Source organism: Harpia harpyja, chromosome 7, assembly GCF_026419915.1.
Source record: "Harpia harpyja isolate bHarHar1 chromosome 7, bHarHar1 primary haplotype, whole genome shotgun sequence".
Taxonomy (NCBI): Eukaryota; Metazoa; Chordata; class Aves; order Accipitriformes; family Accipitridae; genus Harpia; species Harpia harpyja.
The window spans coordinates 39,142,195-39,166,079 of record NC_068946.1 but is presented as its reverse complement, the minus strand read 5'-3'; the positions used below and the strand labels follow the sequence as shown (position 1 = coordinate 39,166,079).

General features: G+C 64.4%; 1 protein-coding gene across 2 annotated transcripts in view; it reads left to right on the top strand.

Annotated features, from left to right (window-relative positions):
• ASIC4 (acid sensing ion channel subunit family member 4) overlaps positions 1–23,885 on the top strand; it is a 65,851-nt gene that overhangs the window by 28,575 nt on the left and 13,391 nt on the right. Inside the window, exon 1 of one of the 2 annotated variants that reach the window (XM_052793149.1) lies at positions 7,142–8,340. The exons of the other annotated variant lie outside the window; for it this stretch is intronic. Coding sequence (XP_052649109.1) covers positions 7,765–8,340 — 576 coding nt within the window. The 5' untranslated portion in view covers positions 7,142–7,764. Of the gene's footprint in view, positions 1–7,141; positions 8,341–23,885 lie in introns of those variants that run through there. 2 annotated transcript variants of the gene reach the window in all.

Here is a 23,885-nt window from a genome sequence, read left to right as displayed (position 1 = left end):
TGCTGGAAGTAGGGGGGTCCCCCAGGCTCAACCCAGTTCATCCATCCAAGCATCCCCTGCCCATGAGTCAGAAACTGCTGGTAGGCTGCCTTAGGGGCTCATGCTCCCCCAACTCCTTTTCCCCTGGAGGTCTCCTGGCCTGGTTTATGATCAGGGAGGACTGTGGCCAAGGTGGGCTGCCCACCCTCTGGTCGCCTTTGCTCGGTTGTTGCTTGGGAAGGAGCGAAGCAGGGGGTCCCCTGCTCACCAGGGGCCAGGGGAGGCTTGACCGTCTCCTGCAGTGCTGGCCGGAGCATCTCCCAGCCCCAGTGCTGCCCTCCCTGCCTATCTGCTGCAGCTCCCATAATGTATTCATCCCAGGGTGCCCCGGTGCAGCTGCAATATCATTATTGGAGTTTATTACACCATTAGCTTTAAAGTTTTATAAACCACCAAGCAGGTGACAAGTGGTGGAGGGGGGGGACTCATGCTGCGGGCAGAGGGGCTATGCAGGGATAGCACTGGGGAATGTCCCAGCAGGGTGCTGAGCCCAGTTTCCCTGCCGTGCTGGTGCTTTCACTAGTGGTGCAAGCCCAGCAGCACCCGAGGCATGTGCCCTGTCGCCGAGCTGCTTGGCACAGCACGGCCACGTGCCAGCCTGCCCGGCTGCCCTCCTCAAGATGGCAGAGACCAGGGAGGATCAACCAGCTGCAGCAATAAAAGGCTATAAAACCAAACGAGTGTCTCTGCACGCTGCAGCGATGGCTTCCAGGACACCTTCCCCTTCCTAACAGCACTGAGGACAGGAGGGACTGTGCTCACCCCAGCGCCCCATGCTCAGAGCCTGGGCTGCTGCTGCCACACAGCCACTCTCTGGTCACATCTGTGACGGCCTTTCCCGCCGCAGGGGATGCTCTGAGGGCGGTAAGGCCATTTCCTCCACTCCTCCTGCTCAGGACTGGAGGGCAGCATTAGCTGAGCCTGACCTCCTGCCGATCATGGGCCAGCGAGCACTGCCGGACCCAGAGCCTGGAGATAGGTGCTGGGCTGAGCATCCTCCTGGGGGTGCTGAACACCCTTTGTGCTGAAAAGTGTGCCCATCCTGCTGGGAAGGGGGCTCTGCTTTGCTCTTCTCCATGGATTTGGGAGGCTTTTAGATGTGTTTCCTCTCCGTGAGGATGTTTGTGTGGTGCAATCAAGTGGATGGCTCAGTTTAGGTGTCATTTGTACTGACGGGGTCAGAGCAGAACACGGACAGGGGATGCCAGTCGCTGCTGCTCCTCTTGCTTTCCGCCTGGCAGAGCCAGGGCAGTGCAGACCCATGGTACATCAGGTGTCTCAGCTGGAGACCAGGAGCAGGGCCTGCTGTGCACGGGTGGGCAGCCCACAGCAGCCCCTGCCTGCTGCCTCTCCTCGGGCAGGGGGCCTGGGGCTGGCTGGGATGGGGGCACAGCTGAACATCTCTGAGTGGAGGAAGTCAGGAGGGCAACCAGCAAGGTCTCAGCTGCTCCCTGGGGTTAAATACCATGGAATCAGCCCAGGCCCAGCACAGACCCTTTTCTCCTATGAACTGGGCTGGGATTTGACCCATTATCCCATTGAGAGTCCATGGGATCTAACCCGGCTCTGATGCAGGCAGATATTGTCCTCTCAGCCATGGCGGATGCTCCGACACCCAGATCCTACTGAAACCCACTCCTTAAATTCCTGGAGGTAGGACCCCAAAAGCCACATAAACCCAGCATTGGTTTTGTTTTTCTGGCAACAGCAAAAGGTGTCCAGGGCACCTTGTGCGAGCTCATGCACACAGCTTACAAAAGAGACTTTGTAATTGAGGTTTTGCGCTTAATGAAGGAATAAATTGAATGGGAGTGTTGTCCTTAATTGGGGTGTTGCATTAATTAAGGTATTGCACTTAATTGGGGTAAAGCATTTAATAAGGTATTGTGTTTAATGGGGGTATTTTACGTAAATGGGGTCAGTGCGTTAATGGGGTGCTGCATCGCCAATGCATCTGCCAGCCCTGGCAGACGTGTCATCTGCCGCCGGGGGCTAAACTGGGGACCGGCTCCCCGCACGTGGGGGAGCCCAGCCACTGCCTGCCCAGGGGACCGGGGCCACCAGCAAGGCTGGTCTGCGGTGCCAGAGCTGCCATCCTCCCCATCCCAGCACCACGTGGCTGGTAACGGTGTTTGTAGTGATGGCTCCGCTCCCTGCCCTGGTGCATACGGCTCCCTGCCCGCCATTCCCAGCCCCGCTGCTCCCCACAGGCGCAGGAGGATGGTGTGGAGGTTTCGGTGAGTGGGCCGCAAGCGACATTACTGCCTCCATGGCTGCCCCACAGCCGGCTTCACGGCGGGGGGTAATGGCCGGCATGCTCATCACACCGTTGCCAGCCCTGCTCTCCCGTAATTGGAGTGGACATCTTGTCATCCCACATCTCCCCACAGCCGAGGCACTCGCCGTGGAGCCCAACCTGCCAGGCAGGCGCCGGCAGTGTGCCGGGGAGGCCAGGGGAGGAGGCTGCGCTTGTTAAGCCGACGTGTTTGCAAAGGTCTCGGAGGATCCGACTGGAGCGAGGCAGAGTCGAGCTCTGCGGCCAGCTGGGCTCCACAGTCACGTTTCCTTCAATTAGATCAAAATTAATGATCGCCCCAGATCCACTTCCCTCCGGGCACAGGGCTGCGGCCGGTGCTGGCTCTGGAGCATGTGGAGCTGGCGAGGAAGACACGGCAGCCGGCTTATGGGCTTGGGCTGGTGGCAGAAGTGCCCAGCAAGCAGGATCTGGGTCCTGGACTAGCAGAGCATCAGGTGGGGACTGCGTGCTGGGGGTCTCCGCTTGGGCAGGCGCCCGCTACTTGCCCTGGGCTGCAACTGTCCCGTCACCTGTGTCCCCCACCCGCCCGGGCTGCCCTGGCCACGGCACCTTTTGGTGCCCCCGGGCTGATCCCTTGTGCCCGTGCTGAGGAGCTGCAGCCCTGCAGGGTGGCCAGGCGGGTGGGCTCACTGCAGCGGCACAGCTCCGGTGCCGGAGCGTGGTGGGAGGTCGGGTGCTGGTACAGCGAAGAGTCGATGCATTGGCTCCGTGGCAAGACAGGGAAATGGTAACCAAACCCTCACCCGGATCGGCCTGAGAATAGAAACAGGCAGTGTCTGTGTCTCAGAGGGATGAATCATCACGAGGTTGCTGGAGGGCACCATGGCAGAATCAGTCCCACCAAGCACCCCTCCAGCCTGTGGGCCAGCTTCTCCTCCGTGGAGGCTCCACCTAACCCCTGCTGTCTTCTATGGTGTGTCAGGGCCCTGATGCTCTAGAAAGCCCCCTCCTTCTGTGCTCACAGCAGTTATTTTGTCTACGGATGCAGCCTTTTAGCCTCCTCTGCTCTCACCCAAACCCCCAGTGCCTCCAGCCAGTCTCCAGCACTGCTCCCTGTTATTGCCATCCTCTCTACTCTTTCCAATTAGTCCGGATTTTTCTTGACATTTGGTCCCAGACCAGGCACAGGGCTCCCGCCGAGGCCTCGCTACCAGCAAGTACTTCAGATGCCTGGTGAATGATGCTCCTTCTCACACAGCCCTGAGCAACGTCCTCCTTTCCACCAAGCTCAGTGCAGTGCAGCGGGGCAGCCAGACATCCCATATTACACTGGCAGATCCCATATCCCAGATGAAGGAGGCTTCTCCTGTTTTTTCCTAGCTCCCGGCTGCTTTTCCAAGCAGCTGCCTGGCTGCTGGGCATCTGGAAGGGCAGCTTCTGCAAGCACAGATAACCTCACCTGCACAGCGTGTCCTGCCTGGGGGGGTCCGACCCTCCTCATGCCTTGTTTATCTGCCTGGGATTGTCCTGGGTTTCAGTGTTAAACTCGGACAAGCCGACGCTGCTGCCCGCTGCTGAGCCGGGGCTCTGCCCTGCCCTCCTGCCCGCTCGGCAGCCCTGCCCTCCAGCCGCTTGCCCTCTGCTCGCTGGGCAGATTTGCTTCCTGCCCCAGCCCTGCTCTTGGCGCTTGTCCTTTTGAATTCGATCTGATTGTTTTCAGGCCATTTCTCCGATTTGTCAACATCATTTCGAATTCCAGTCCTGTCTTCCCCGGCGCTTGCAGCCTCCCCCCATCAACTGAGCGTAGCACGTGGGCCCTGCGCCAAGCCCCCGCCGCTCAGCATCCCCCCGGGCTGGGGGCGCGGGGGCGAGCAGGGGGGACCCCCATTTCCCGATCTGCCGCCGAGCCCTCAGCTGGGTCTCCAGTCCTGCCCGGTGGCTAGTGAAGTCAACACTCTGGAGCCCAGGGCATTGGGCTTCTCCCGGCCGTTAGCATCAAACCCAAGGGCTGGCTGTGGGAGCATCAGCGGGCAGACGGGCTCTGCAGCTGCTCGTGGCTGGGCAGAGGGGCAGGCAAGCCCCGCTGCATGCTGCAGTCCCTCCTCGTGGCCTCGTGCCCTCTGTGCGCAGGCGTGCCGTGCTCAGCCACAGGTGGGAGGCTCCGGTGCAGAACAGTGAGCTGCAGACATGCTGCCAAGTGGCAGCACTGGCCCTTCCCAGCTGGTGCTATGCTCGCTGCCTTGTCTGGTCCCAGGAGAAAGCAGTCCCTGAGCCCTGCTGCCTCCCCTCCCAGCCATGCTGCTTCCCTGCTCCCTGCCCCTCCGGCCCAGCGTCTCTCCCGGTGTGCCTTCTCCCCGGGTGCTGGTGGCCATGAAGCCACAGCCCTCCCTGCTCTGTGGCTTGCGGGAAGCCTGCAGCTGCAGCTGGGGTTGGGGCTTGTGCCTTGGGTGCCACTCACTTGGGCAGAGCTTGATCCCAACCCAGCCTGGCTGCACTTCAGCTCCGTGCCTTGGGTGATCCTGCAAGGGGATGAGCCCCCGCCACCCATCTGCCCTTGCTGGGTGGCCAGGCAGGACCAGGGCACAGCAGGGGAGAGGCAGGAGAGAAGGGAGGAGAGGACACATCCACCTCTTCGGCCGCACAGGAGGGGACCATGCTGTGGGGAGGGTGCCAAGAGGTGTCTCCAGCCCAGGTGGCAGTTGCTAATGGAGCAGGAGATGCCCAGAGAGAGCAGAGGTCTATGGTCCCCGTGGTGTGGGGGCCAGGGCCATGCAGGGAGCTGAGAGGTAGTCCTGCTCCCTTGCCATGACTGTCCAGCACACAGAGGACATGGGGCTCCTGCCGGTCTCACACTCACACAGCTCAGTTTGCCCCGTACCTCAGGATCTGCACTTATGGGGCGGACCTGCCTGGCAGATCCTTCGTGCCCTCGCGCCCCTCCCCACCACGGCACTGAGAGACGCAGGCAGGGACTCCGTACCAGGCTCTGCAGACCAAAGACCGAATGCCAGCCATTGTCTTGCACCGCAGAACCTCCTCGCCACAGGGTCAGGCCCTTGCTGCCCACAGTCTTTCCAGGGCCAAGCAGCCCCTGCAGGGCCAAGCAGCCCCGCGGAAGCAGCTTGGGGCTTGTGGCCATGTGGCTGGGGCCACCCGTGGTGACGGTGGCGCTCGGACCACCTGCCCAGCCCACTCCCCGCCGTGTCTCTCTGAGCCGGGGATGCGGGGCTGGCACACGCATGCTGCATCCCCTGGGCAGGGAGAAGCGGGTGGCTGGGACTGTGCGTGCTCCCTGCCGGAGGCAGCCTATCATGCTGTATTGACCCACACAGAGGCAGGAACATGTGTGCCATGCACAGATCGATGGGAAGATTGAAGACGTGTGTGCGCTTGCCGGACGACTGGGGAAAGCTTTGCCGTTGGCATCGGCAGCACAGTGAAGGTCACGCTGACCTGCGGTGCAGTCCCCGGGGAGAGGCGAGGCCTCTTGTCGAGCTCATGGGCGGCTGTCTCATCACTTGTCCTCCGGGGACCCCAGCTTCCCAGCCAGGCACGCACCTCCCCAGCAGAGCCACATCTCCGGGGGGAGGTGGGGGGGGGGTGCCTGGTGCTGGGCTTGTTCTGGAGGCAGGGAGCTGGTGTTTCCCCCACCGCTGTGCCACTGGGCAGGGTCGCAGAGGGTTCCTTGACTTGTGGGTGAGGGGTCGGGCTCAGCCTTTCTAGCAGAGCTAACCCTCTGTCACCAGCTGGGGAAACTGAGTCAGGGAGCTGGGAGAGATCATGACTTGCTGGCAGAAGGTGCTGTGCGTGGGGAGCAGCCAGATCCAGGCGGCAAGTGGCTCTGTGGTCGGTGCCGCAGGGTGAACACATAACCTCATCACAGCTCTGATCCCACTGAGCAATGAAGGCAGAGCCCCGCTGCTGTGGGCAGGATGGGGCAGGAGGACACCCCGCTTCCCCCAGTGCTGCCACGGGAGCCGAGTCCTGCGTGGGGCTGTGCACAAGGGTGGGTGCGAGTGTGCCGTGGAGGGAGCAGAGCCAGTCCCGAGGAGGGGCAGGGGCTCAGCAGGGCAGGAGAGGGTGAGGGTGACCCCGGCTCAGCCTTTCCATCAGAGCCAGTCACTGCGTGCGGTGACCCCCACTTCTCGCGCGCTGCCGTGGGGAAACGCGGAGCCCAGCGTGCAGCACAAAGCGGGGTGGGGGGCAGAAATAAAGAAGCTGGGGGAGCCCAGCCCGGGCGCACAGCAAGCGCAGCGGGGAAGGGGGCGGCGGACACGGAGGGGTGGCTGGCGGTGCTGCCGCCCTCCCGGCTCCGGGGCACCGAGGAGCACGGGGCCCCCCATGCACCCCCGGCGCCCCGTCTTCAGCCCCCCTCCGGCGGCGGCTTGTCGGCCGGGTCTCGGCGGGGCCGGGGCCGGGGCCGGGACCGGCACCGGCACCGGGACCGCGACCGCGACCGACGGGGCTCGGCGCCCGCCGACTTAGGGCGCGGCGGGCCGTGGCAGGGAGGCGGTTAACGGCCACGGAGCCGCCGAGGCAGGAGGAGTCCGCAGGCGGGCGAGCAGGAGGGGGCCGCCGGGCGAGCTGCCCGCAGGCTGCCCGCCCCCGCCGAGCCGCGCCGCGCCGCGCCGAGCCGAGCCGAGCCGCGCTCTGCCCCGGGGCGCACGGGCCGGCGGGGCACGGCGGGGCGAGGCGGCCAGCGCGGCGGCGGCGGCGGCGGCGGCAGCGGCGGGGGGCAGGCTCCGTGCCCCGCCCGCCTCGGCACGGCACGGCACGGCGCGGCGCGGCTCGGCATCGCACGGCGGGGCGCGGAGCAGAGCGGCGCGGCTCGGCATCGCACGGCGCGGCTCGGCATCGCACGGCGCGGCTCGGCGCGGCTCCGTTCCGCTTGGCACGGCACGGCACGGTACGGCTCCGGCAGCTCCCGAGCCATTCAAACAAGTGGCTCCGGCAGCACTTGGGAGCCGGGGCTGGGGAGAGGGCACAGCGCGGCTCCCTGCCCCGGAGGCGCCGGGGCCCTTCACGCTGCCTCTTTTCTCTGGCGCTCGCTCTTTATTTGACGATGAAATAATGTTGACATGTCTTGAATTATTAAGTATTCCCTGGATTTTATTAGCACATGATGCCTAAATGCTGCCTGTATCTGCTGGGGTCTTAACCAGAGAGGAGCGAAGGAGAGAGGCAGAGAGACAGAGCGAGGGAGAGGAGAGAGAGGGGTTTTTGACAGCTGTATTTGTGCTGATAAGCGAAGGCACAAGGAGACGATCGACTAGTGAGACAAGAGGGAAGCGGCGGCTCGGAGCTGCTGAGAGGGGCTGCGCTTCCCTCCCGAGACGGCTCGGCCCTCCCGGCGCCGTGCTGGGGCTTGGGGGGGACCCGAGCCCCCTCCCAGCGCCTGGCCGGGCTCTCGGCCGGTGCCCGTGCCGGGGTGCAGCTCGCTGGCTGGGCACGCCGGCCGTGCGGGGCAGATGCCGATTGAGATCGTGTGTAAAATCAAATTTGCCGAGGAGGATGAGAAGCAGAAGGAGAAAGAAGAAGGGGATAAGGAGAGCCTGATCGAGGAGCCCGCCCGGCCCCGCTCCCGGGACCTGGCCGCCTTCGCCAGCGCCAGCACGCTGCATGGCCTGGGACACATCTGCCAGTCAGGGCGGCTGGGTGTGCGCCAGACCCTCTGGGCATTTGCCTTCCTGGCCTCGCTCGCTTTCTTCCTCTACCAGGCAGCCAAGTCAGCGCTGCTCTACCTGGAGCACCCCCACGTCATGGCCCTGGACGAGGAGGCCATCCGCGAGATGGTCTTCCCCGCCATCACCATCTGCAACATCAACCGCTACCGCCACTCGGCGCTCACCGACGCCGACATCTTCCACTTGGCCAACATGACCGGGCTGCCCCCCAAGGACCGGGACGGCCACAAGGCCACAGACCTGCTCTACCCCGACCCCGACATGGCTGACATCGTCAACCGCACCGGCCACCAGCTTGACGACATGCTCAAGAGCTGCAACTTCAGCGGAGAGAACTGCTCATCCCGCGATTTCACTGTGGTGAGTGCACGCCTGGCTCAGCTTCCCAGGGGGCCCCAGCTGGCATGGAGGGCACCCACCTGGCTGTGCCTTGCCAGAGCAGGGCTCCTGGCTCGCTCCGGCTGCTGAAGTTTGCATCTCTCTCTGTTTGAGTTTCCCTCCAAGTTTCACACGGAGAGAGAGAGAGGATCCTGCATGGGAGCTCTTGGTAGGGCTCTGCACCGCAGAACCGGGCTGCCGGCAGGTCTGTGCCGGAGAGGCTCGCAGGCAGGAGCCAGAGCTGGGGGGGAGCGGGGTTCAGCGGTCCCCAGGGTGAGTGTGCAGTGGGCAGGGGGAAAGCCATGGTGTAGAGCCCTGCTCCAGCCTGGGCTTCCCCCTGGGTTGAAGTGCTCTGTCACAGGGTGCTTTGCACAGCAAGAGTGGCTGGAGGAACGGGCAGAGACCCCTCTGCACGCAGGGGAGCCTTCCTGCGTTTGGGGGGGTTGGCACTGGGATGTGTGTGAGTCTGGAGGCTGCCAGCATTGCACACGCACATGTGTGCACGCACACATGCCGAGCGGCTCCACTCCGGAGGCACGGCTGCAGCTGGGCGAGCGGGGGGGCTGCCGGGGGCTGCCCGCTCACTGCCTGGGGCTTGCTGTCAGGGCCTCCTCGCCAGCAGCTCCCTGCCTGCCCAGGCAGCGAGCTGCCGGCCGGGTGCCTCCAGCGTGCAGCTCTTGCTAATATTGAGCCTGGAATCACAAATCCTCGCTGTGGTTTGGGAAAATAAATGTGCTGAACGGGCGGAATACCTGATGGGACCCTTTTCAGACCATAATGACTCTGGAAATGAGCCGCCTCTCTCCTACGGCTGCCAGGGGCTACTGCTCGGCTGGCTTGATGCGCTCCCAGGAGCAGTGCTGCCAGCCGAAGCCTGCTCCGGGCTGGGGCGGGGGATGCGATGCCATGGGCTGTGCGGGATGCTGGGGGGGGTAGAGAAGGCTCCGTGGGGCTAGAAATGGCTGATGCAGCATGTCCTGTTTCACTTTGTGCTCATCAATACAATGCCTGCTTGCCACGCAGGGTGATGCTGTCCCTGGGAAAGCATCGTTTCGGGGGGGGGGGGCTGCCCTGTGCGGGGGGCTGGCATGGGGCACTGCAACGGAGTGGGAAGGAGCAGGGGGCAGTGGGGGGGCAACCCCACTCCTCCCGGGGTTTTGCTGGGCTTTGCGCCTGCTTTACGCCAGCTGCCTGAGTTTGCCAGGGAGAAGTGCGGTTCAGCAGGGCTGGGAGCAGGGAGCTTTGGTGCTGGACAGTCCTGCACGTGGCTCAGCCACGCTGGCTCCAGCCCCGGGGTCCTCCTGGGGGAGCCTGCACGGCTTTGGCTTGTGGGGGAGGCAGCGAGCCCAGCCTTGTGCCGGGCAGTGGCACAGCATGGCAATGGGATTTGACGTGTGCTGAGCTGCGCTGCGAGGCTGGCGGGGTAGAGCTCAGGCGAATGGGGCTGGGTACAAGCTTCCCGCAGCGTGGACATGGTGTGTGGTGTGCGCCGTGCTGCGTGGCAGCAGAGGGTGACTGCCAGGACAGTCATCGGGACCCGGTTTCTCAGCAGGTGGCCGTGCACGACTAGCTGACCTGCCTGCCTCAGCTGCTTACGGGTCTGCCCTGGGAATGCTCAGGCAGCTGGGCTCTGGTGTGCCGGCACCCTGCACTGGAGCAGTCTTCAGGCGTGAGGATGGTTAGTGCCAGCTGACCCCCGGCTCACGGCCCAAAGAAGGGGACCCCAACACTCCTGCAGCCTGCACCCCCCCGTCCGCAGCTCAGCCCTTCAGCCTGTCCTTTGAGGCATCAGGGGCTGTCAGCAGAAAGGGGCATCCCTGTCACCTCTCACTTGCCTGGAGCAAAGGGGTGAACCTGGGGCAGGAGAAGCTGCAGGACATGGGTGTGGGGAGGGATGGGGGAAGATGTGACCTCTCTCTGTCACATACCATGTCCCAAAGCCTTGCGAGGCAGCAGTGGGACTTGTCGAGGCATCACACTGTTTGCAGCTGGAGCCTCCTACTCCCATTCCCTGAGCCGAATCGGTCCCTCGTGCCTCCTGGGAATGACTGAAACACAGAGCGAGCTGCTTGGCAGGCAGGGTGAGTCCCAGCTGTGATGTGTGGGCCTGGGCACTCTCGCTTCCAGCTGTGGGCCCGACGCAGGGGCACCCGGGCTGCCCTGCACCCAGCCATCATGCAGCGGGGAGCTCCAGGCTTCATCGGTCCCAGTCCTGGGTCCCCATGTGTGCCTTTATGTTCAGAAAGCTCTGGTACCCCCGCTGCAGTGGGCGGATACGTGAGTCACAGTATGTCCCAGCACTGATGGAGGGCTCCCAGACTGCTGCACATCCCAGTGGGTCAAATGGCCTGGGGTCCCAGGGCTCCCAGCCCATGGCGAGCAGCCCCTGGAGCAGAGGTCGCGTCCCCAGGGATGCCATAGAAGGGAAGGAGTTTTTCCTGCAGCCGTGCTTGCAGGAGTGCTGGAGTCCTTCCTTCCCTCTGGGCACGAGGTGGATTTCCTCCAGATGCTGGAAGTTTTACAGCACGAGGGTGGCCAAGCTGTGGGGTCGCCGGCGGCTGGCTGCCTGTTCGGGAGCAGGAGCAGCGCCGAAACTGGAGCATGTTCCCTCGCGCTGCCGCTTGTAGCCTGTGCTCACACAATAAATAACCCGTGCGGATCCTTTAAGTAAGAGCCATGAGTGGTAAATGATCTTCCCCTATTTAACGTCACAAATCCACATTCTTTATGGGATAGCAAATTAAGAAACTGTGGGGAAAAAAAAAAAATCCCCAGCGTAAGCATCTTCCGTGTAATAAAGCCCGGCTGGGCTGTAAATCTCCCCAGGCGGCAGGGACAGCCCTGAGCCGCAGCAAGGCTCCCCTGCAGCCAGGCTGACAAATGTGCCCCCTGCGTCGGCTGCCGGAGGGCCGTGCCAGAGCCCCGGCGAAGCCTCTTCCGACCCCCCCGATTCGTGCCGTGCTCCACAGCCCCCCAGTCCTCGCTCTGCCCGGGGGCGAGGGGCTGGGCTGCCCCTGCTGCTGCCCGGTGCCCGCCGGCACGCTGCCCCATGCCTCGGCGAGGGCGGCGGGTGCGGATCCCTGCCGGCTGGGCGAGCGCAGCTGCGGTGCCAAGGGTGCGAAGCATGCGGTGCCGGCACGGGAAATCAATAGCGGTTTTTACGTGCCGTTGAGCAGGAGGTTGGGAAGCGACCCCACGGGGCTGGGGCTCAGCTGCGGCAGGTGGCTCGTCCCAGCCCTTGCCCCTGCGCCTGGCACCCCGGTATGGCCACAGCCCGAGGCCGGTGCTGGCCACGTCACAGGGCACTGTGGGAAAGGAGAGCCCTCCCAGCGGTGCTTTAGGGACAGGGGGGACGGGCAGCTGGGGTGTGCAGGGGTCTGGGGGCTACAGCAGGCGGTGCGTGGCGGTGATCCCCCCCCCGGCTGGCAGCAGCATCCCGCCTGCTCGCTGGCAGCGGCTGTGGCAGGAGGCTCCGTTCGTGGCCGGGCGAGAGCCCGGTGCCTTTCTCAAAACCGCGTCCCCTGTCAAAAGCCTTTTGTTTGTGATGTGTGGCTGCCGAAGCCAGCCCTGCCAGGGCTGGAGGTTGGGGGGGAGTGGGGAGGTTGCTGACAGCTGGCAGCGCCTCTCGGAGATGGCACCGGCGCCGGCTCTCCAGGCAGGGCCTCCCGCCTACCCGGGACGTGGGTGGTGTGGGGCGTCTCCCCAGCACCCCATGCAGACCCTGGAGGGGGAAGCCCCTGTGCTGAGACAGGGGGAGCATCCTCGGCTGCATCCCACATGCACCCCGAGAGGTCCTGGCTGAGGGGGTGGGCAGGGGGCAGCAGGCTGTCACCCCTGCCTCCTCCCAGCAAGGCTCTGCCGCCGTTGCCCCTGCAACCTGCACCGCTCCCGACGCAGGGACTCTCTCTGACCTTTCCGCCAGAACCATACTTAATAAATGTCACATTTTCAGCCTATTTTTACGCTCTATCAATCAGAGCTGGACTCGTTGCTCCTCACCTGCCCTGCCCCACCTGATGCCTGCTCAGCCCCTGGCGTTCACCCACCCCATTTCCCCTCTCCCCCTCTGCAGGGCTGAGTGTCACCCGGGGCGTGGGGGGCTTGCCGGGGGCCCCTCAGCAGCTCACTGGGCTCCAGGCACTGCAGGACCTGCCCTGCCTGGGGCACAGAGGGGCTCTGGGGCCAGGCAGTGCCATACGGGTCCCAACACAGTGTCATCCCCACTGGAGGGTGGCATGGCTGCGGCTGTGGTAGGTGTCCTGCCATCCATGGCAGGAGGGACTGGCTGGGCTGGGGCTGGTGGTGTCGGTGCCTAGGAGAGCCTGGAGCATCCCTCGCCGATCCTATGCCTGTGAGCTGCTCGGCCGAGCCCAGCCATGCCCATCTGGGTCACTGCACTCCGCTCACTGGATCCATGTCCTGCAGCCCCAGCCCAGCACCTGAGCCATCTCCCCAGGGGCTTGCAGCCCATCCAGAGTTCCTCACAGCCTGGCCACCGTGCTTGCGCATCCCCAGGTCTGTGTCCCAGGTGGTGCAGACACGCCGCAGGTTGGTTGCGCTCCTGTCCGGAGCGGCGGCGGCAGCAGCTCCAGTGCTGTTACACATGAGCCACCCGGGCACAGCTAGAGGCACTGCTTGTGCCAGAAAATGGGGGACTTTAATGCAATTCGTTGCCATTTAATTTTACACAATTCCTGCTGCTTAATCCACTGAGAAATGCTAATTTATACAATTCACGTCTAAAAATAAATGTCAGTCCAGCAGCTCCCAGCAGCGGGTAGTTGCTCCCACCAGCCCCCACCGGAGCCTTGTGCGGGGACCCCAGCCCAGAGCCCACCCTGCTCCTGGCCAGCCAGGCTGCTGCTCCTCACCCCGTGGTGCCCAGGCTGCAGCAGCATGTAGGTGGATGTGGGGGTAATGAGGATTTGGGGTACCATGGTGGGACAGCGAGGGGTTGGCTGCACCTAGGGGTGTCACTGCAAAGCCCCCCATCACGGTGGGTCTCAGGGCACCGTGGCAAGGAGAACCTGGGTGTCTCGGCAATCTGGCTGTCTTTCAGATGGCTGGGGAGGTGTGTGAGGGGCACGGGGCTCCCAAGGTGTCTTTGGGACCCCCGCTCCCCCATGGCTTCCCCCGGAAAGACAGGCTCAGCCCTGCGTGCAGCTGCACCCTAGGCTGCAGCTGGGGTGCACAGGACGAGAGGGGGGTCCCGGTGCAAAGAGCTGGCGTGGGGCCACCCGGCCTGCACGAGGGGTCCAGCTGCGGGTCAGCGCAGCCTCTGCCTGGCTGGCAGGTATTAACTGGTCACAAAGCGCCATTAATGAATATGGGAGGGGAGGGAAGTGCGCACCCCTCCTGCCTGGGGAGTGGGGATGCATGATTAGGCCGTAAGGAGGCTGCTCTGCAGGGGACAGGGAGCGGGTCAGATCCTGCAGGGATGGGGACCCATGTCCAGGAAGAGCCTGACTCAGCTCCCCAGACCCCTGGCTCTTGCCCCCAAGCATCTCTATACCCCACTACCGTCCTTCCCAACCCTGCCGGCCCTTGCACCTTGCCCTCGTCACATCCCGTCTCCCACCCCTTTGCTAGGCAGACCCCCATGCCACCCCCATCCAAGTGGGGTGGCACCGGCACCAGCAGCGACACTGGGGAGGGGGTGCCGGGGCAGCAGGGTGGGTGGCGAGGGCTGTGGCCCTGGGTGCTGGCTCCCTGCCGGAGGTGGCCGAGGCGGGGGAACAGGGGGGTGCGGAGGCGACGCGGCGGGGGAGCGGAGATGCTGGAGGAGCCGGCGGCTTTCCCACCGTCTCCCTGATTGAGATCAGATCACCGTGAGCATAAAAAAGCTCTCTTCATAATTATATTTAATGAATTGACTTTAAAAGCTCTTATGCTCTTATCTGGGTAATTTAATATCACACACTTAATAAGCCTGTCTCTGATACGGGGGGGAGCCAGCGGCCAGGACGCCCGCGCCTTGTGTGGCTCCCCAGGGACACAGGACGTGCCACGAGGCTGGTGCCATGTGCCAGGCTGGGCGGATCGGGGGCACCACCGTCCCTCAGGGCCAGGGCACCCGTGGGGTGTCTGTGGGGCGGTGCCCCCCCAGCGTTCCTGGCTGCAGAGTGGGGTGGGCACCTTGGGCAGCTGTGGGAGGGATGGGGCCAGGGCATCCATGGGGTCTTGGCCCCAGGAGTGGGTGCTTGCTGATGCATGGGGCTGCAGGGCTGTGGGGCCATGGGGCGGTGGGGACACAGGGCTGTGGGACTGACAGAGTGTAGGGTGACTGGCTGGGTGACAGGGAGGTTTGTGGGGTGCAGCGTGGCTGGCTGGGCACGGAGGCTCTGGGCACGGGGCAGGGCTGGCTGGGGTGCAGGTGCCCTGTGCCGGCGACGTGGTTGGATGCCCTGTGGCTGGCAGGGCATTGCTGTGACAGCCGTGGCAGGGGTCCCACGGCCAGGCAGCACTGGGGGCAGCCACAGGGCAGAGTGCACCGCGGGTCCCACTGCCACGATGCTGTTGGCTCCCTGTGTCCCTCCAGCTCCGGCCACCTGCCCACCTGGGGTAGCCGGCTGGGGTGGCGTGGGGATAAACGAAGGCTTGTCACCATGGTCTCTGCAGCTCTGCCCCCCCAGCTCCTGCGCTGCCAGCCAGGGTGCAGGCTGCCTCCCTGCATGCAGTCATTGCTGCAGCCCCAGCAAGAGTCCTTGGCCCCCCCGCGACCCATCGACCCATCGGTGCGTGCAGGCGGGTGCCTGCGGCGAGCCGGAGGGGCAGGCTCTGCCATATGGAGCCGGGGGCCCTGGGGACCGCAGGAGCCTGTGCAGGGTCTGGGGCTGGGACCCGTGCCCCGTGGCCGTTGGGGCAGCCCCTGGCATCGCCCGCACCAGGCACTCGTTTGGCAGCGGGGCGGAAAGCCACCGGCCGGGCTCGTGTCCCGCACACATCAGACCAGGACCAGCTGGGAGCCGGCCGGTCCCCCCAGCGTGGCACCAGGTCCCCGGTCACCCTGTGCCCTCCGGTCCCTGATTTCCAAGTGATGGAGGACGGAGCGGCACCTCCCAGCATCCTTGCCTGCGCTGCCCCAGGACCCGCAGCAGGGATGGGGAGGGTGACGAGGGCAGGGTGCGCAGTGCTGGCCCACGGCCGGCCTTCCCCCCCGGGTGCCGGGGTGCCTGGCGGTGCCGGCTGCCATGCCGGCGCTCGGTGCCAAGGCCGGGAGGGCTGGAAGGGAGGCGCGTGCCAAGGCGGCGGAGCGGGGGGGACGAGGATGCAGCTGCCACCTGGCCCTGCGGGGGGGGCAGCCCCGGGCAGAGCGGGGACCCCGGGCTCCCCGCCGGCGGCGTGGGGCACGGGACAGCCGTGCCGGGTCTCCCTTCGCAGGGGAGCGGCTGGAGCAGGAGGTTTACGGAGCTGCACTAAGTGACGCAAATGGTTTGAAGCCCATAAAGAGAGACGGTTTTATGTAAGACGACTATATAAAGCTCTGCTGTTCTGCCATTGATGAGATATAGGCCTTTATTTATAGAAGGCAATGTTTGCGGTGCGAGCGCTGAAAGCCAGCCAGGGACCCGCAGATAGGGCGTCGAGTCATTTCACATGCAGCTGCCGTCGACACTGTTCACACATTAAAGAAAAAAATTAACAAGTTTGCAGCCAGTCAGGTGGAAAAAACAATAATTGTCAAAAACCGTATTTCCCCCCTTTTCCAATAACAAATAGCTGGAACGGTGCTGGGGAGGTTTGGGCTTGTTCTGGGAAAGGACGGCTGGGAAAGGAGGCTCTGGCCAGGCTGGGGGATGGAGCAGGCGGCGGGAGGCAGCCAGGGGTGGGAGGAGAGCCCAGGCAGGGGATGCAGGCAGGGGCTGCTGCCAGCACCCAGGCGCCTGGCAGGGGGTGGATGCCCCTGCCTGGGCTTTTATATGGCCAGGACTGGAATAACAGGGCCTGCGGGCAGGCATGACGGTGCTGGCAGAGCAGCATGGCAGACCAGCATGGCCATGTGTGCGCTGGGGGCTGGGGAGGGGGGCAAACACCAGGAGCTGAAGGTGCTCGTTGCGTGGGGGGCTGCGGACCAAGCCCCCCTGGGTTTTCCTGCCTGGCCCGGCACTGCCTCTCCCCGCCTGCACACACAGGGATGCTGTGAGGTTATTTCTTTGCCAGATGTGGCTGGGTTTTTACTGGAGAGCAAGCAGCGAGTCCCTGTGGTCAGAGCGCCCTGCCAAATTTTGTTTCATGCACGAAAGGAGGAAAAACTTCTCATGATTAATTGTGCAATAGGGGAGAACATGCATGTCTCTAACCTGCTCCTTGCCGGTTGCCGGCCTTTTCTCCCAGGCGCTGCCCCGACATCCAGCCCAGGAGGAGGCGGCGAGCTCATCCCCTGGGGACAGGGAGCACGGCAAGGGTGCGAGGGCGGGAGGGTGCCGACACCTCTGCCACATCCTAACTCTGCAAGGGCCGTGAAGGGGAAGAAAGCCAGCCAGGGCTTCACAACAGGGGAGCAGAGTCTGGCTCGTGCTTGAGCTGCTTCCCTGCAGCTCCCTGCGCCTTTCTGTGGGTGGCTGCCCCCTGCTTACGCTGCAAAACCTTCCCACTGTGCTCTGAGCCATGCCCCGGTGTGCTGCGCCAGCAGCGGTTACAGGCAGGGTGCTGCCAGCCCCATCCGTTCGCGGCTGCGTCGCCGTGCCGGCAAAAAACAGAAGGCGAGGACGGCCCTGCTGCTGAGCCGGGACATGTGGCACCGTGCTGCTGGTCTCGGGTGGGGGGCCTGGGCCTGCACCCCGACCTGCTGGGACTTGTGGCTCCCGCATGTGCCTGTGCTGTCCCCAGGAGGCATCGCTGCCTGCCCAGCCACCCTCGCAGAGGTGGGAGGGCCCCTCGGCGGAGGCACCTCCGGCTTGCCGTGCCCCTCTCTGGGCGCAGATGCAAGCCGGAGCATGCTTTGCACCTAAACGGCTGTTAAGCTCGGCTGGAGTCAACAGGTTTTCTTCCAGCAGAACAAAAGGTTTCCTCCTGATTGCAGCGCCGGGAAGGCGAGCGCAGGAGAAGGTGGGGAGGCAGGAAAGCCAGAGGCCGGGAGGACCTGCAGGTGCCACGTCCCGGCGGCACAGGGGTCGGTCGGGGACACCTCTCCGTGTTGGGGAGCTCAGCTGGGCTGGAGAGCCAGGCTGGCCCCTGCCCATGGTGGCAGGGCAGGCAGGGAGCAGGGGCTGGGGGGACCCACTGGCCCGCTGCCGGGTGCCGGCCCCTGGGCTGTGCAGGGCGGGAAGGGAGAGGAGACACAAGCCTGGTCAGAGCAGAGCCCCTGATTAATCACTAACTGCCGGCCCTCCAGCCAGCAGCTCATTAGCTGTTTAATTCCCGGCGCCCGGGGTGCTGGAGGGCTGTGCGGCTCTGATTGAGGTGGCCGCACTTGTCTGGGCAACTGCAATCAGACCGTGGCTCCCCGGCCCCGGGCACAGGCACGATTAGTGGCCATGTCCTCCGTGCTCCTGGGGTGGGTTGGGCAGTGGGTGCTGCAGGTACTGTGGGTGATGCAAGTGCTGTGGGTGCCGCGGTCAGGCACGGGTGAGGCACATCAGTGACAGTGGCTGCAGAGGGCCAGCAGGCATCCCCGGGGTCAGGAGACGTGCCCGTGTCTCCTCCTGTATCCAGCTGTACCCTGCATGTGCCCAGAGTGGCGCGGTCCCCGTGGTGTCACGGGGCTGGGAGCGGCTGCCAGCGGTGTCGGCGGCCGTGGCGAGGCACCGCGCTCGGCTGCACAGGGATATTTTGCCAGGCAGTCATTGCCGAGGGGCAGCGGCCCTGGCACCCCACGCATCCCCGTGCTGTCTCATCCCTCCGCCACCTGCACCTGCACCCACAGGGCTGCAAGGCGAGGGCTGCAGGTGGCACCCATGTCCTTACCTGCACCCTCATGTCCCTGCTACTACCCCAGGCTCTTTCCTGCCGTGGCTCTTCTTCCTCCCGGGCTGGGGCTCAGCCTGGGCGACCCCTCTGGGGATGGGCTGGGGGTGCTCACCAGGGCCAAGGGAGCGGGGCAGGGGCAGGAGGGAGCTGGGTGCCCCCAGAGAGCAAGGCACTGGCCGTGCATGCTGCCCATAAACCTCATACCCCATCCTGGGCATGCGGAGGTGGGCACCGCTGTGCCTCCTGACTGCAGGGGGGTGTTCGCAGCTTGGCTGCCCCCCCATTGCCCTCGAAACCCTGCCGTGCCCTTCAGTCCCAAGCTGCCGTCCCTACTATCTCCTTGCAGGCTGGGGAGGGAGGGAGGGAGGGACTGAGCCGCAGAGGGAAGTGTCTCCATCTGTCTTCAATGCTCCAGCGGCTGGAGTGGGGCAGGGCGGGAGCCTGCAGGTGTCCCTGCTGCGGGGGGCGGTGGGGCGAGCAGGGATGGGGTGCATGTGGGGGCAAGCTGGGGGCCTCACTGGGGCTGTGACCCCTGCAGAAGAAGCAGGGCCAGCCCAGCATCTGCTGCTGCTGCCCCCGGGAAGGGCACGGAGCAGCCTGCCTTCCCAGGCAGCGTGTGACTGAGGGCACTATGCAAATCCAGCTGAGATTGATGCAAGTATTAATTATGTCCCAGTGGCTCAGCTCCCACCCTGCCAGGCAGGTCGCCGGGTGCCACAGGAGAGCCGGGTTTGCGCTGGCAGTGTCCCCTACACGTGTCCCCTGGGTCCCCAGCCTGCTCCATCACCCTGCTACGCACCATGCTGCGCCGTGCCAGGCCAACCCTGCTCTCCCAGCCCCGTGGCACTGCCTGGCCCGGGGGGTGAAGCCATCACTGAACGGGGAGGCGAACGGTCCCAGACAGGAACAGCGTGAGTACTGTCAAGCAGCCTGGTGTGCCCAGCTCTGAGGTCCTGCTAATCAGAGAGTGTCTGCAATTACATGTGCTAATTACAGGCAGAGGTTCACAGAGATTCCTGCCCTGCTGGCACTGCTCTGGTCTCACCGGTGTGTGTTGCTCCTGCGCGAGGACAGGAGTGGATAACCAGGGCTGCTCAGCCGGCTCTCCCTGCCCAGGCACGGTATATGACAGCCAGGCCCCCTGCCCAGCCCCATCCCATCCCATATCAATCTCCATCCCATCCTATCGCCATCTCAATCCCCATTCCATTCCATCCCATCCCCTTCCCCATCCCATCTCAATGTCCATCCCATCCCGTTGCATCTCAAGCTCCATCCCACCCCATCCCGTGCTGGGCATGGTGTGTGGTGCCGTCCTCAGAGACACCACACATGTGGCTGTGACAGCCACTCCGTCCCTGAGCACCTGGCTGATCCCATCTCGGTGGAGTTGCTTTTCAGAGGGAGTTTTTCAGGCTCTGACCCCCCTGCGCTGCTGCCGCTCTGACATCCTGTTTCCTTATCGCCTGACATGACCTTAATTAACTCCCCAGGCTGATAACACTCTGGGCTTCTCCTCCAGGAGCTGTATCTCAGCATTGCGTCCTGCCTCACCCGCTCAGGGACCGCTGCAGAGACTGCACAGACAGTCTAGAGCAAGGGAGAGAGGGGACTGCATGGTGCAGGCAGGGCAGGGCAGTGATAGCTGGGGACACTGGGGTGACATGGAGGGGATGGGGCAGTACTGGAGGGGGTGGGTTGGTGCTGCGTTGAGGGTTGCAGGGGAGATGCTGACCAGGTGGAGATGGCTGTCCTGGTGCAGAGGTGGGGGTGCGGGCAGGAGCGGGGGCTATGCCGATGCCCGGGGCAGGGTGGTGCTGGCAGCGGTGCCCATGGCAGGAGCATCTGTCCCAGGCAGGCAGAGGTGCTGTGCAGCAGCGTGGGGGGGTCCTGGCTCTCCTCGTGCTGCTGCAGGCAGGGCACAGGGGCTGCTCAGCTGGCCAGAGCCGGGGGCTCGGGAGGCTGAGCCATCCCACCCAGCCGCCCCTCTGCCTCTAGCCCGGGCAGATTGAAATGCCGGCACCGATGACTTTTGTAGCCACTTTCTCTCTCACACTCGGCAAATATTGGCAGAGGGGAGATGATTCAATAGTGAGGTTTGCAGATGGGAATCTTGGTGTGTGATCCCACCGGCTCCGTGCTGTGCAGCAGCCCGGCTGCCTCTGCAGCAGCTGCCGCTCTCTGGGGTCGAGCCTGGCACGGGCACAGCCCGGGGCCAGCAGGGCTGCTCCCAGCACCTTCTCCCCACGGACTGGTTCCCAGCAAGGCACCGGTCTGAGCTTCACTGTGCTGCAGCTCATGTCATGCTCCAGCACAGGCAGCTCGGGCCCTGGAGCAGGATCCCTGCTGGGGGGTCCTGTCACTCAAATGCCACCAGACCTGTAGGCAGCTCTGCCCTGGCAGCATCCGGGGCGATGCCATGAGCCCTGCAAAAAGCAAAGGGTGCAAAATGCCCTCGGCCAGTCTCCTCCTGGCTTGCAGCCACACAACCCTCTTCCCCACAGCTCCTAGTCCCCAAAACCTTAGTCCTGCCCATCTCAGGTGCTCAGCTCCCATCCCCAGACCCCCAGCCCAGGCAGCAGGTAGGATGGAGGGCCAGTTGTTCCTGGGGCATCTGTGGCCAGGGTTCAGTTCATCCCCTCTGCTACCTGCAGATGCAGTGGGAATTGCATTTTCCTGAAGCTGAGTATGCAGTGGAGACCACGGGCATTATGGAAAGTGTGTACAGATACTGCTGCTCACAGGATGTGATGTATGGGCTGCTGCAGACAGCACACGGTCCTGGGAACGCGGCACTGGCTCCGAGCAGGAGGAAGGGGAGATGGTCTGAAGGACAGAGGAGTTGGGAGCTACCAGTGCTGCTCCCCAGTGTGTGGGAGGCAAAGGGGGAAGGAGTCGTCCAGCTGCAGGGGCAGGTTGTCCCATCCCATCCCATCCCTGCCAGGACATGTCCCTGCTCCCATAGCAAGCCCTGGGAGCTGGGAGGAGCCAGGGGGGACTGGGGAGCTCCTGCAGATGCTGAGGACGAGCACAAAGGCAATGTGGCCCAAGCATCCAGGAGGGGCAGACACCCCCGGAGTCCTGAGCTCCCCCAGCTTATTGCCGCCTACGTGGCAAGCAGAGGATGGGGATACAGGGATATGGGGATACGGGCCGTGGGGTTGTCCCTGCCCGCCAGTGCCCATGCCTCCTGCCCTACCTGGCAGCCCCAAGGAGGGAGCCCCTGCCAGCGCTGGGGCACGGGGGCTCTGTCGATCAGCCCCTCCGCCCAGGAGCACGCAGGCTGGGGAAAGCCAACCCCTATCATGTTTGTTCCATTGATTTAGCGCCGCGGAGAGGGTTTAATCAGCCTTTAGCCTGCACGCTCCAGCATTAAGAACAAATCCATTAGCCACGAGATAACCACAAAGGGTTGCGCTGAGGCTGGATGAGGTCCCAGCGCCTTCAAGATGCAAATTGGCAATCAAAGATCAAAGCCGCGCAGCTCCCTAATCTCTACTAAAAGGGCTCAGCTATTAACGAGCCCTTTCCCGCTGGGCTGTGATCACCCCACTTCACTCGGGCTCCCGATGTGCTGGCGGGTTACACCATCACCCCGACCAGCCCCCCAGCGCCTGTGGCCCCCTGAGCTGGCCCTGGGGAGGAGGGTGCAGCCAGGGTTCAGGCTGTTTGCATGTTGTTTCCTTCAGTTCTCACATGCTGGGGTCAAATTCGTGTTGGCAGAGAGAGTGGAGCCCCCAGCATCATCTGGGGGTCAGCGGCTGGAGGGGAGGAGAAGGGGAAGAGGTGGGAGCCAGGGTGGAGCAGGGTGGTGGTGAAGCTGTGCAGGGCTTATGCAGTGGCTTTGGGGACAAGGGGGGATGCTGGCAGGTGGCTCCCCTCCCACTGCTCAGGGATTTAGCCTGGTTCAGCCCCTGGCTGGCTGCACCAGGTGGCTCAGGGCAATCCCTGCTGGCCCCAGGGAAATCAGTGCTGGGGAGTGCAGCACGGGGGGGGCAGGCAGCAGGGTGTGGGTGAGGGACCAGGGCAGAGCAGGGTGCCTTGGATCCAAATTCCCCTCTTGGGGGTATTCCTGCCCACCCCATGTCACCCTGGAGCAGGGGGTGCACAAAGCCCTGGCTCCCATAGCTGCCCCGCCAGCTCCCGCATGGCGCTGGGGTCAGTCTGCACGTTGGGGGGCTTCCCCCTGCTCCCTGCCCAGGCCATCCCACCTGCAGAGGCTCCACACACCGCTGCCCCGGCAGCCCCTGGAGTCCCAGCCACCCTGCACCACAGGAGAGCCGTGAAGCCGCCGAGCTGTGACAGGAGCCGTGTTGCCAGCACCGTCAGCAACTCTCTGGCAGCACAGATGTGCGCTCCGCTCAGCCTGGTCTGGCTCAGGGACCAGCATCCCCCTGCATCCCGCTGTGAGGGTGAGGGACAGGTGGGCAGGGGACCCATCAGCCCGGGCAGCGGGGAGCAGAGGGTCATGTCCGGCTCTCCTCTGTCTGGGGACCTGCTCTGCCGGTGGCCGCTTGGCAAGGTGCCGCTCGTGGCTCTCACGGCACCCCCAGGCAGGCAGCACAGCCTTGCAAGAGGAACAGGCAGTGAGGCGCTGGCAGCACCTCAGCCAGGGTGACAATAAATCTTATCGGTGTAAACCCATCTGTAGGCAGCAGGATAACCCCCGTGACAACCCGGCTAGCGCGGAGGCTTCATCTGCACCGTGTCAGTGCTGCGGATTTACAGATAAATGCCACGGCTGGAGGGATCGTGTCTGTGCCGGCACCTGCTGGCTCCCGGGAGGCGGCCCCCCCTCCCCTCCTGCCCACTGCTGCCCTGCGGCTGCGGGAGCTGCCAGGGCCAGGCCGGGGGTGACCCAGCAACATTGGCCATGGTGTGCCTGGTGGATGAGGAGACAGAGCGGAGCTGGTTTGGCATCTGGCAGGGGAGCTCCTGGCTAGGTGAGGATGGAGGGAGGGGGACACGCAGGACGAGGTGGCATTGCCCTGCCTGCTGTCCTGGCCGTGCCGTGTCGTACAGGCACCATCCCACAGAGCCCTGCATCCTCCATCCACCCATGGGGACGCGGGCATCACGCAGGCTGGACCGCCAGAGCACGTGTCCGCGGGGGCAAAGACCAGGAAAAGCGCGTGTGCGCGCGTGACCCTGGCAACGTGTCCCCGAGGCCGTGCGACAGCGCCGGGCGTGAGACGCCACGTTCCGTGGGTGCAGTCTGCGTGCACATCCCTCCACGTGTGTGTCCCCGGGCAGCGGCCCCGCTCCGGCTGGGCAGCGGCGTGGCGGGGAGGGGGGGATGCGTGTGTGCCAGGCGTGGGGTGCCGGCCCGTGGCCGCCAGCGCAGCGGGCCCGGCGGAGGCTGCCGAGCGAGACGAGCTGGCAGCAGCCGCTGCCCCAGGCCTGCGCTCCCCGGCTCAGCTCTTACATCTCCTGGCGGCGCGGCCCGCGCAGCCGTGGGAGCAGTAATGAGATGGAGCAGCAGAAGGACGGCGAGATAAGGCTGCCTGCGCTGCCCCAGCAGATTAAACGCTGGGATTAAGCAGGCGGTGCCAGCTCTGCTGCCTTTTTATCTCGCTGCTTCTCCCCTCTTATTCTCCCGCAGTCGATAGTGAACGGTC